Source organism: Eulemur rufifrons, chromosome 8 (assembly GCF_041146395.1).
Source record: "Eulemur rufifrons isolate Redbay chromosome 8, OSU_ERuf_1, whole genome shotgun sequence".
NCBI classification, from domain to species: domain Eukaryota; kingdom Metazoa; phylum Chordata; class Mammalia; order Primates; family Lemuridae; genus Eulemur; species Eulemur rufifrons.
This window is the reverse complement of record NC_090990.1, coordinates 53,380,515-53,392,963: the sequence shown is the minus strand read 5'-3', so window position 1 is coordinate 53,392,963 and position 12,449 is coordinate 53,380,515. Positions and strand designations below refer to the sequence as shown.

Sequence of the window (12,449 nt, the reverse complement as noted above, 5' to 3'; positions counted from 1 at the left end):
TTTGTTTATAGTGCACATTGTGGTAATCTCCCCAACAGCTCTTCTACACCTACCCCTTACATTGTTGCCAGCAGTCACAGTTCCACAGAGGTGACCCATCATTATTAAGCCCAATCAGGGCAATCCCATTTTTCTTGCATAATAGCCTATTCTGTAATCAAATAACAAATGAACTGGATCTGTGACACAATTAAGGCCAGTGAGATCTAAGGACAAGTGTTGAGGCATTCTAGGGGAGACACTTTTTTGTCCTTCTCAGAAAGAGTGTTTCAGGTTTCTCTTTTGGGATGTTGTGGAAGTGAACTCTAGAACTCTTGCAGCCATTTTGCCACTGAGAGAGGCTGGCCACACAACAAAGGTGGTCCCCCACAAGGTATATAGAAACAAATCAATTCTGGATCCTGTCCTGAGATGGACCTTCCACTTATGTGAGCCAATCAAGCCACTTCTTTCTAAAGTCCATTTGGATTGGGTTTTCCATTACTTGAAACACACATAATGAACTCTAGTTGATACATCATCATTCCTTTTGATTTTTAATTTCCTATTTTTTCTTATAATGCACAAATATATCCATGTACTATAATGATCATATCCCAATGTCAGATCATTTAAATCATATCTCAATACATCATATACTTTAGAAGAAACTAACTCACAGGGAAGTTTTATGAAAGTAACAAAATTGAATCTGGGAACTCACAGAAACCTTAACATCATGTGAAAAATCTTTGAAATATATAAATAATGGCAATGATAAAAGATAATTTATTTTTAATTCTAATATATTGGTAAAGTATATTAAGTCTTTGGTACACTTATATTTTTATTTATTGTTAGGCCATTGTTTTAACTAACTAAATAGACAAAATATCTTAATATTTCTCTTCCGAGCCTACTTAAGTTTCTAGTGAGTTGCTTGATGTATAACACTCTCCAATGGCGTTATCTTACTAATGTATTAAGCCAAACAATGCAATGTGACTTTCAAGACTTTTCAAAATCTGGATCTGCCCTACTCTCCCCACATCTTGTTGAATTTACCCACACGCAATTGCAGTTCCAAACTCTTTACAACTCTGCTCTCCCCCCATTCATCTTAAATTTTGCACCTGTGCTTTTTGGTCAAGTCCTTCCTTCACCTCTCTAGGAATGGAACCCTCTCCACACATAAGTTCCACAATAGTATTTGGTTCTTTGGCTCTGATTACATAACTGAGCACTCACCCCTCATGCTTCAGTTCTTTTCTATACTTAGGCTGTCAGATCCTGAAGAGCAGGGATTGAGATTTATTTCTCTTGTACTAAAGCCTCAAGTTCTATGAGGCAGAGTAGATATTAAATAAATACTTGCTTGATAAATTAACCTGTTTTTACTGTTTATCTTTCAGGATCTTTTGAATGGATCTAGAAAAAGATTTTAAATAACTAGATTGGCCTAGGGTTGCCAGATTTAGCAAATAAAAATACAGGATGCCCAGTTAACTTTGAATTTCATGTAAATAAAAAACTACTAAATGGATCCCATGCAATATTTGGGACATAATTAAACAAAAATTGTCAGTTTTTTAATTTAAAATTCAAATTTGACCAGGTGTCCTTTATTTTATCTGGCAATCCTAGATTGGCCTGACCTAAAAACAAACAAAACTTGTGCTTATTTTTCTGAATTAGAATGAAATACCAAATTTATGACTTTTTAAACCTCATATACTTTTGCCAATTAAGTCTTATAGCACATGAAGTTCTCTGTATTATTCTACCAGTCAGGAACAACAGAGACTCGGTATCCATTAGGTAAAAGTCACCATGCATGCCTGTGTACAGGGAGTTGAGGAGGAATAAGGTTGCCATCCATGCCCTTACGTAGCTTCTCCTCTGGTAGAAGAGACAGTCCATTTCAGACCAGCCTCTACTCGATGTGCAATCCTGGAGCTAATCCATGTGACCAACAATTTTTTTAGGCCTAACTTAGCTCTCCCGAGGAAAGATCCCAGATGATACTATATACACAGGTTGTCAAAAATAAAGACTATTGTTTTTGAAGTACACATTACATAGTTCCTAACTTTGAAATGTTAATATGCAAACATCATAATTCATAATCGTAAATGAAACCAATTATTCATATTTTGCTTTGATCAGTACATTGAAATCTCAGATACTGATAATGCAGTTCCAGTTTTTATGGTGGAAGATTCTTTTTTTGGTTACTGGACATTTAATACATGTATTTTTTAGCATAAACAATGGAAACGGAATGCAGGACAATTTTTTCCCTTTCAGATATATAAATCCTTCACAAGTAAATGACACACCAACTATTTAATCTGAATCACCTACTTAGGTGACTATTAGGATCCACTGGTTTAGATTTTGAACCTCTCTGCTGTGTGGTCTTGGTCTGCTCTAAACTAATCTCTTATTACCTAATCTTTTCTGCAATGGAGAATGAGGTCACAAGAGACCTGGTTTGCTTTGCATAGAACGATGTTATAATGGCCGTGTGTGTGTGTGTGTGTTCATGCATGTGACATTGGATAATTAAAAGTTTTACTAAACTATTTTTACTAACTATATGCCACATATATATTGAGTGATGTTTGTAATAATCAACTATTTAAATCCAGGAACAGAAAACATGTTTTTCATAATAGTATTACTGTATGTGAAAGCATTTTTCAGACTTAGAACATATAATTCAAGGTTTTAAAATAACGTCACCTTAATGTCCAACATACAAATTTTCAGTTCTGTAATAGACAGTGTCATATTTTTCCTTTCTTTTCTAAACATAAACTATGGATCTCAACCCTCCAATGGAGACCATTTTAAGTGAAAATAACAAGGCATAATCCATAAAATGATGATTTCCATGGAGTTCAATTGTTTATTAATATATCACAAGAGATTACAAATGGAGTGGTATTAGAAGGTAATGAAAATATTGGGGGAAGTTATAGCACTTTCAATGATTTGTCAATTACCCAGACAGAAGTATATAATTAACATTACTATTATGCTAAGTCTTTGAAAATTATGAAATACTCATTTACAGTATATATTTTAGGTTTTCAAAAATTACCTTGGGTAGTTCTTCAATTTGATTGGCATCTAGATAAAGCTCCTCTAATGTCCGTTCAAAGTTAAAGACCTCCTTTGGCACCTGCTGAAGACTGCAGTGGGAGTAATCTAAAACTGAGATGATTTCTTCTTCACCTCGGAAACATCGGCATGGCACGAGACGGCCGATGATTTTCCGTTTGGTGGTCATCTCCAGGCACTGCACTGGAGAAAAACAGAAAGAAAAAAAAACCTTAATTGCATTTTTCAGGCATTCTTATAATATTTAAAGCTTAGAATATTAATTTAGGTATATACTTTATAATCCTATAATGCTTTAAACCTTATTAGGACACACACGTGTATTATATCATTGAATTCTTAAGCAACCCTAAAAGGTTTGTGAGATAGGTTAACAAATTAAAAAATGGACTCAGAGAGGTTAAGGGACTTTCCATTACCACACAGCTTTGGAATGACAGAATTGGGACAGAATACAACCCTGACTCAGTTCAATGCTACCATCATGCTTACACTCTCACTTGAAACGGATCTATAATGTGTTTTGGAGTTTACAAAAATTATAGTGTAGAACAGAAATACTTAGAATTTGTTGGAAAAGACATGTCTCTCATTTCTGTAAAAATATTCAGGTCTCATCTCCAAAGTTAATAGTGTCCTCTTTTAAACTCATAAATTCATTCCATCATTGAAAAGATACTTATTTAATAACCACAATGTTCAAGGCACTGATCTAGGTACTGGGGCTAGAGTGATGCATGAACAAAGACCCTGTTTTCATGGAGTTTAAATTCTACTAGAGCTACAGATTACAACTTGATTGGTTATTCACTTCTGAATGGGGGAGTCTATCTTTATGGATCCTGTGATTTTGATGGGAGAAAATAACTTGTACTCAGGGTAGAAATTCCTGTGACATTCCCAACACATCTTTTTTTTCTTATTCCTCTAGGTTAAACTGACCAAATGTCATGAAATCTTGCACAGACTTGTATTACGGCACCTTTAATATTTAATTCAGTCTATTATTTTTTATGTCATAGACTATAAGCCTCTTGTGGGCTGGGACTGTCTTATGCATCTTCGTATTTATCTTGCTGCTTGACACAGTAGAAATTCAGTAACAACTGTAGAATAGACAAATGAATAAATAAATATGTTTGGGACTCTCCTCCAAATCACCATCAGCTAGTGAAAAACATTTGCTTGAAAAATTTCTTACTCTAACTGAAAGGTCACTATCTCTGTGAATGTCTTCCCAGGAAGAATGAATAGCATCTTCCTCTGGGTTCCCAGAGCACATTGCTTTCTAATTGTGTATGCTATTTCCCCATGTATTAAGCAAGTTCTTGAGGATATCTCGTCTTACTTATCCTTAAATTCACAGAATACAGTACAGTCTGCCAACTACAGAATTAGTATTTAAAGAACATGAATTTAAAATTTGTACTTAATTTGTTTATTTACTTTTACCTAGCAACATAAATTTTTTGCTGAAACAGAAATTAGTAATGGTTTATAAAAAACAATTTAGCATTTTGTTTTTTAAATTGCTCAGAGTAAGTAAAATTTTGAGGCAATTAAGAGGTGTTGAAAGTTCAGCCCCAAGCCATCCTTATTCTTCCTTTAACTTCTGAAATTAATAAAAGGATATTCTGGGGACAAGTCATGAGTAAGCACTTATAGGTGGTTGTTTGCACATGGTAATGTGTAGAAGGCTAACCAAAAACATTAAAAAAGATGACCTTTCTTCTCTATTACTTTCTGTCTCTCAAACTTGTATACTTCTCATTTCTTGGAGCCAGAATTGCAAGATTTTGTAACTATCATTTTAGTTGATATTACTCGAAATTTTTGATTATAGGATTGGTGCCTTTCAATGCCTCGATCTGGGATCTAGCACATGTTAGGCATCCAATAAATGCACCTAGCAAATATCTGACATACATTAGGAAGCTAGTGAATGTTTGCTGAGATAATTGCAGTTGTAAAGGTAAGTGATGATAGCTTACACTATGGCAGTAGCAATGAGGATAAAAAGAATTGAAGGATTGGGAAGATATTTAAGAAGAAGAATGCAAAAAGTTGGTGATAAATTAAATGCGAAGTGGAATGGGAGGCTGTAGGGGAGAAGGAGGTGTCTTGAAAGATTCCCAGGTTTTTAATTTGCGTAACTAGTAGTCACATTGACCCCACAGCAGTGATGTCATAGAGCTGACCCAAGGCATACATCCCATCTGCCTCTGTGACACACAGAGGAGTAGTGAATCAATTGCTCATGTTTCTTGTTGCCCAAAGTCTCTCACTCATCCTTTTGTAGTGGATCATGTGGCTATTTCTTGATGTCTATTTGTTGCTGCTACCACATGTTTTTATTATGAACCAAGAGGAAAAAAAGAATGCTCAGGCCTGCACCTGAACCATTTGGTCAGTGTCCACTGTCCACCAAAACTTTGAAAATTTAATTTACTTATGATTGCTTTCCTTTCCATTAGTCACAAATCCAAGCTCTTCCAGTCATCTTTTCTATTTCTTCGCTCATTTCACAGTGTGCTGAACTATTCCCCTGGCCCAACTTCCCTCTCCTTTGCTCCCTCTGAACTCTTAGATTGTGCCTTATACCATGATCACCATCTTCATTGAGCCTCAGCCCCTTCACTGAATGCTTCTTCCTCCCCTTCTCATAGACTCAACTAAAAGTTGGTTCTCTCCTGAGGTCATTTATCTATCTTATAGCCTTTAAAAGTAGAGCGTGCTGATTTTCTCACATCTCCTGCTGATTAACCAGCTTCTGCATTGGCAGGTGGGATTCTCCTCTCCCTTGTTCTCTAAATACTATTACTCCTCTCTCATCCTGTAAAACCCCTACTCAGTTGATGATCCCCTTCCCTAGTAGTAACATCTCTCTACTCTTTATCATACCATTCATTTACCAATCTCTTGAACATTCCTTTCTTTCATTAATGACTTTGTTATCTAGTTGGTGGATGAGCTCTCAATCACAGCACCTTCCATTCCTGATTTACGCTCCAATTTTCACTTTTTAGAGGTATTTTCCCCTAAATTTCTAAGTAACTTGATTGTAGTGCTACTTCTTGACTCCTCTCTCCTGCCCCATTCCAGAGTAATCTTTTGGGAATGCCACTTCTTCTTGCTCCTTGCTTTTCTAGCTGTAATCCTGGAATGTCTCTTCATCATCATTCTATGAATTTTGCATTTGTTTTCTGTGTTATATTTACTATTTTCTGGATGCCATATCTTTTTATTTCCAGATTTATTCCTTCAGTTTGGTGGAATATAATGTCCATTCACTTACTGAGAATGGATTATGGTAGGTACATTTTTTGAGGCTTTGCATGTCTAAAGCTAGCTTTATTTTACCCACAAATGACTGAAAGTTTGGCTGGATATAGACCTCTAGGTTAGAAATACTTTTTCTTTATAAATTTGAAGGCACTTTTTATTTATTATATTTTCTAGTTTCTAAGGAAACCCAGTTCCATTCTTATTCAAAATCCTGTTTTGCACCTATATTTTTCTCCAGCTGAAAATTTTAGAATTTTATTTTATCCTCAGTCTTAAAAATTCATGACAATCTGTTTTGGTTTGCTTTTTTACCCATCACACTGGGTGCTGATGGGCCCTTTCACTCTGGAAACACTTATCCTGAAATTCTGTTAAATTTTCTGTTATTATTTAATTTATAATTTCTACTTCTTCATTTTATAAACATTTTCTCTTTTCTGCAATTTCTATTAGCTGGATGAAGGACCTGTCTCTTCGACTTATGCTATAATTCAATTATTTTCTCTCATAGAAATTCCATGTTTTTGTCCTTTTATTCTATATTCTGGGAGATTTTCTCAACTTTATCTTATTAATCCATGTACTAAATTATCTTTTATGTAATAGAATATTTTTACTTGCAAGAGTTATGTGTTGTTTCCTGAATATTCTTTTTTATAATATCCTATTTGTGTTTCAGGTTGCATATCATTTTCCTTTCTCTCAGAAGATATTAAATGTAGACTTTTGGTCTTTTCTCCCCTGGTCGCTGTGTTATTTTTGAGTTCTATTTTCTGTTTGTTTCTTTTGATCTTCATCTTTCATGGTAGAGGTTTTCCTCAAATATCTGGTGATCCCAGATTGTCCTCCAATATTGAAGAGTGATGCTCTTAAATGCTAATTGGAAGCTTTGCATACATGGTATGTTTTATTGCAAGACGATCTGGCAACAAGCCAAAGAATATTCTGGAGAAGAATATTCTGATCTTCAGCCTGGTGTACAGCCATGTTACCATATATATGAAGACTTTCAATTTTTGTAGTATTAACACCAAGTCTGTTCAGTTTCTTGCCTGGTACCTGATGTCTCCAAGATTCTACAGAGGTCTGTGGTGTAAATCAATTTTCATATCTCTTTTAGCTACTTTACAATGTAGCTACAATTATAGCTACAGTGTAGCTAATGTAGCATATACTTTGCAACGTGTATGTATATAAACTGCATCTTCTTTCCCTGTCTTCTAAATTTTCGCTGAAGTTCCTTATCTGCCTATGTCTTCTCTTCTATTTTCTCTATCCTTGCAAGTATATATATTTTAAAATTCCTTTTAGCTTAGTGAAGTCTTGATTATAAGAATAGGTAAATCAGGAAGGTGGGAGATTAACTTCCATGTTTAAAGAAAGCTTTTATTTTAATCCCACTCATCCTTTTAATCCCTTTTTAGTTGACCTATGAGCAAGTAGTTCTGCATAGTCCTGGGCACAGAACTACATCCTCCTTTTGGAAACACTCTTTTCTTTGGCTCCCCTGACATCATACTCTGCTGACATTTATCTTTCCGCTTTGGTTCCTCCCTTTCAGTATTTTGAGGAGGTGTCACTTTCTCCACCCAGACACTGAGATTTACAGTGTTAGAGTTTTCCCCTAGGCCTGTTGCTCTTCTAATTGTGTGCTCTTTTTCTTTATAATCTTTTTCACCTTTCCCAACTCTCACTTCATTTAACATAAGTTAAATGGTAAGTGGATGGCTGCAAAAAATTTTTATGTCTAACTCAGATTTATATCCCTCGTCATTTCTACTTTATGTTTTATAGGCATCTCAAACATAGCATGTTCATAATTGAAGTGATGCTCTTGAGAGGTAGGTAGCACATCATCATTGTCAAGAGCTTGGACTCTGGAGCCAACTGCCTGGCTGTATGACCCGGGGCACATTATTTTACCTCTATCAATTTCTTCATCTGTAAAATAATAAAGTACACACAAAACACTGAAAATTGCATCTTCAAATTTTAAGAGTACACTAAGTGTTAGCAATTTCCATTCTACGCAAACGTGCTCCTACTGTGTTCCCAATCTCAGGGAACAGCAATATCATTCACCTACTTTCTCAAGACAGAAATCTTGGCATCATTTTTGATTCCTCCAATTCTCTCACTTTCCGTATTTAACAATCACCAAGTCTTAACCACACATAACTTACATATTTCCTGAGTCAAGCCTGTTTTTCTTCATCTCAACTGCCCATTGATCTACTTCAATCTATTATCTCTTACATTTATTCCCGTGTCTATCTTTTTATTGTTCTCCCTTCATGGTGCAGCTGGATGAACTTTTGAAAACACAAATATATTATATCACCCTCTTGCTGCAAATACTTCAATGATTCCTCTCTGTCCTCAAGGCAAAGTCCAAAACTTTTAGTATGACCTAACAAGTGTGATATGGTCCCATTGTCTGACTCTTGCCTTCTACACTCACACTCAGGCCCCTGCCCAGCCTGGCCAGGTACCATTCTTCTCATTGCTTTCTGTGCTTGTTGTACTCATGGCTTCTTTTGCATTTCTAAGATTACATGGTATCTCTTATACTAGAGTCTTCAGAACTGTGGTTGCTTCTGCATAGAGCAAAAGGGTATATTCACCTTGCCTTTTAAAAACATTCAAATTAAATAGAGAGAATATCTTCTTACTATTCACCAAGGTAAGTTATAATTCTTGGAAATTATATGGTACATCACAACCATATGCTGCAATTCACTTTGATCATGTTTTAATTACTTATTCAATATCAGTCATGTTTACTAAATTGAAAGGTCTGTGAAGATAGAGACCATGTCCAGCCTGTTCACAATGTACATTTCTGGTAACTTGTTTAGTATCTAGTTTGAAAAGATGCATTAAAATATTAACTATGTAAGCAAATGAATATGGGAGCTAAAGATGATTGTGATTACTTTTATTTCTATAATCTCTGCAAAATTTCAAGCCCTTTTACAATCTATTACCTTGTTTGTTTCATGAGAAATAGACAGTTTATATATTATTTGCCACATTTTGATGATAAACTAATTAAGGTTTAGTGAGTCTGTAATGTGCCTCAGGTCAAACACAGAATAATTAGTGGACCTGGCCTTGGATTCCATGCCTCCTTACCCCAAAGCCATTGATTTTTTTTTCCATTAGCAGACCTTGTATTACCTTGATGATGTATATAGATCAGCATATAAGAATTTACAAAGATGTGAATTTACTAGTAGTTCTCTCTCTCTCTTTCTTTTTCCTCTCTCTCTCTCTCATACATACATACTCATTTGACAGTGATTTGTGCTTTCAATACTTTACAGGTACAAAACAGGATGAGGAGGTAGCTATAAAGGAAATAATATTGTTGTCTTATCCAGTGATCAGTCTTAAAGAATTTTTTGAATGTCAAAAGGATGGGAATACAGTATGGTAGAATAGAGAAAGTATTTCAGAAACTGAGTAGAGCACAGTACCCAAGAAAGCACAAATACATTACCCATATGATAGAAGTAAATGTGTGCTTTCTTCTGAAACATGGCCACTGCCCAGTATACATCAGAGATATTTAGCTTCATACCCATTGTTTGGACTTGACTTGCTAGCAATCTCATTTCTTGTGTTATCACATATCCACACACATCCAAAAGAGGAATTCTTAGATTCTCAGTTTTCAAAAGGGTTGAAAAAGGCAAAAGGAAAACAGGTATTTATCTCTTTCTCTTAAGGCCCTTCCAGTAAATTTCTTGAAATCAAAGATAGAGCATCCTTTTCTGGATTCTCATAACACTACATAGATTCCCTTCTCTTTTGAATCTAAACTGAACACCTAAGGGGAAATTTTCTTTTTCTACAACTACAGTGTGCAGTCAATAGTCTCCCTTTCAATACTCTCCCACGGAGTCAAATGCATTTGAGTGGTAGTGCTTGCTAGCCTGGCCTAACCTGGATGAAGTTATGGAAGACTTGTCTTACTATATTCTTCAAATCCTTCCCTGCTAATAATTTAAACCAAAGAGAATTTCAACTACTTGAGAATTATGCCTGCAGGATTTCACTCAAACAACACCAACAAAAATATCTAAACACTCAGCTTTCAATACCTTTGCATTCTCTAGAAGTTTAGATCAATGTCCACCCATGTTCTACTTGCCTAATATTCTATACCTGGAAAGATAACAGGATAAAGGAAAGCCCAATCTTTTCAAGACTTCTTGTGACAAATATTCTGGCTGTCCTCATACTTGGCACAGTCTTGCATTTTTTAAATAACAAATGTTTCTAATTTATTCACTGAGAAGCCTTTTTCCTCACTAAATGTGCTATACTGATATGGAAACCTGCCAAACTTGCTCCACATTGTATTTCAAAAAGCATCTTTAAAACCATTATGGAACTTCAAGTACATCTCTGAAGCCCTCTTACCTAGACAATATATGTCATGATTCTGGGACTCCAAGTGGAGCCTCTGAGGCTTTCTTCTTTGTTTGTTTGTTGACTGTTGAAATGACTGCATTTCAGAACTACTCAGATTTCATGGGTTTGTTTTCATCTTATCACAATATCTGAAAATCTTCAATTGCTGTACATGATTTGATTTGTGATCAATATAAGGAACCCAGTTTGTCTTCACCAGGATCAATGGACTGTTATTGAGACAAACCTCCTTGTGGTATTTAATGCTAATGTTATCGTATCAGCAATCAAAACAAGAAAACAAGAAAGAACTCATAGTGCTTAATACCAAGAGGGAGCTTATTAAATTTTTCTAAGTTCTTCTTTAGACAAGTTACTCTCTTTAAGAAGAGCAATGCTTCTGTTCTCTCGCTACACAGTATGCCCAGGAATTTTCATCTATTGACTTCAAAGAGCTTCTTTCTATGAATGATTCCTGATTTAAACCATCATTCCTGACTTTGGCTTCTTATTGCTTAATGAACTGCCAAATTTAAATGAAACTCCACTTGTCCAAGCAGAACTTGAAAATATACTAAGCTCCTACTCCTTACCAGGCACTGTGCTTTCCTTCTTGATATCTCGTTTTAATTAATAGTGCTTTAAATCTCTTAATTTTCTACCTTGAGTCATCTGCTGCTTCCTTTCCTTCTATATTAAATATTTTATGTCTTTTTTTTCCTTTCTTCACCATTCAGTCAATCTAGTTCAGACCTTTACCATCTCTGAGTAGCACTGCCAAAAGGAATACTGTACAAAAGCTCAATGTTCCTAGACGTTTTCTATACAATCTTTTAGCCAGCAAATATTTATTGACTATCTATTATGTGCTAGGTACAGGGTTATACGCTGGAAAGCACCAATGAGTAAAAGAGTTATGGTCCCTGCTTTAATAAATTACAGGGTTGTAAGTATCAATATCAAATAAAAAGTCATTTAAATAAATCTATATTTGCAAATTACAATAATATATATAAAAGAGAATATTAGAGTTTTCTCTTTTTTATATATTGATACATACATTTAATAAATTGATTAATCTCCTAAAATGCATGTCCATTTCCCAGTTCTAAAAGCTTCACTGAGTCTACATTTTCAACAGCAGTATTTCCCAGCCCACACTCCTGGGTTATCTCTTCTTCTTAGAAATAAGCAGTGTGTATTAGCATATTAGTGACTCAGAGATGTTGCTATGGTTTGAATGTTTGTGTCCACTCTAAAATTCATGTTAAAACTTAATCCCCATGTGGTGGTATTAGGAGGTGGGACCTTTTGAGAAGTGATTAAGTCATGAGGACTCCATCTTCATGAATGGATTAATGACTTATAAAAGGGCTGGAGGGAACTAGCTCAGTCCCTTTTTGTCATTCTGTCCCCTCACCATGTGAGGACACAGTGTTAGTCCCCTCCAGAGCACACAGCACCAAGACACCATCTTGGAAGTGAAGACTGGGCTTTCACCAGACACCGAACCTGCCAGCACCTTGATCATGGACTCCCAACCTCAAAACTGTGAGAAATAAATTTCTATTATTTATAAATTAATCAGTGTGTGGTATTTTGTTACAACAGCACAAATGAACTATGACAGAGGTCTTGCA

At 35.3% G+C, this 12,449-nt stretch overlaps 1 protein-coding gene across 5 annotated transcripts in view; it reads right to left on the bottom strand.

The window, feature by feature from the left end:
• The window catches only part of LRRC7 (leucine rich repeat containing 7), a 494,934-nt gene that overhangs the window by 313,595 nt on the left and 168,890 nt on the right, over positions 1–12,449 (bottom strand). For all 5 annotated transcript variants that reach the window (XM_069478071.1, XM_069478070.1, XM_069478069.1 and 2 more), the window contains one exon: positions 3,086–3,288. In XM_069478071.1, the coding sequence (XP_069334172.1) occupies positions 3,086–3,288 (203 nt within the window). The remainder of the gene's footprint in view (positions 1–3,085; positions 3,289–12,449) is intronic.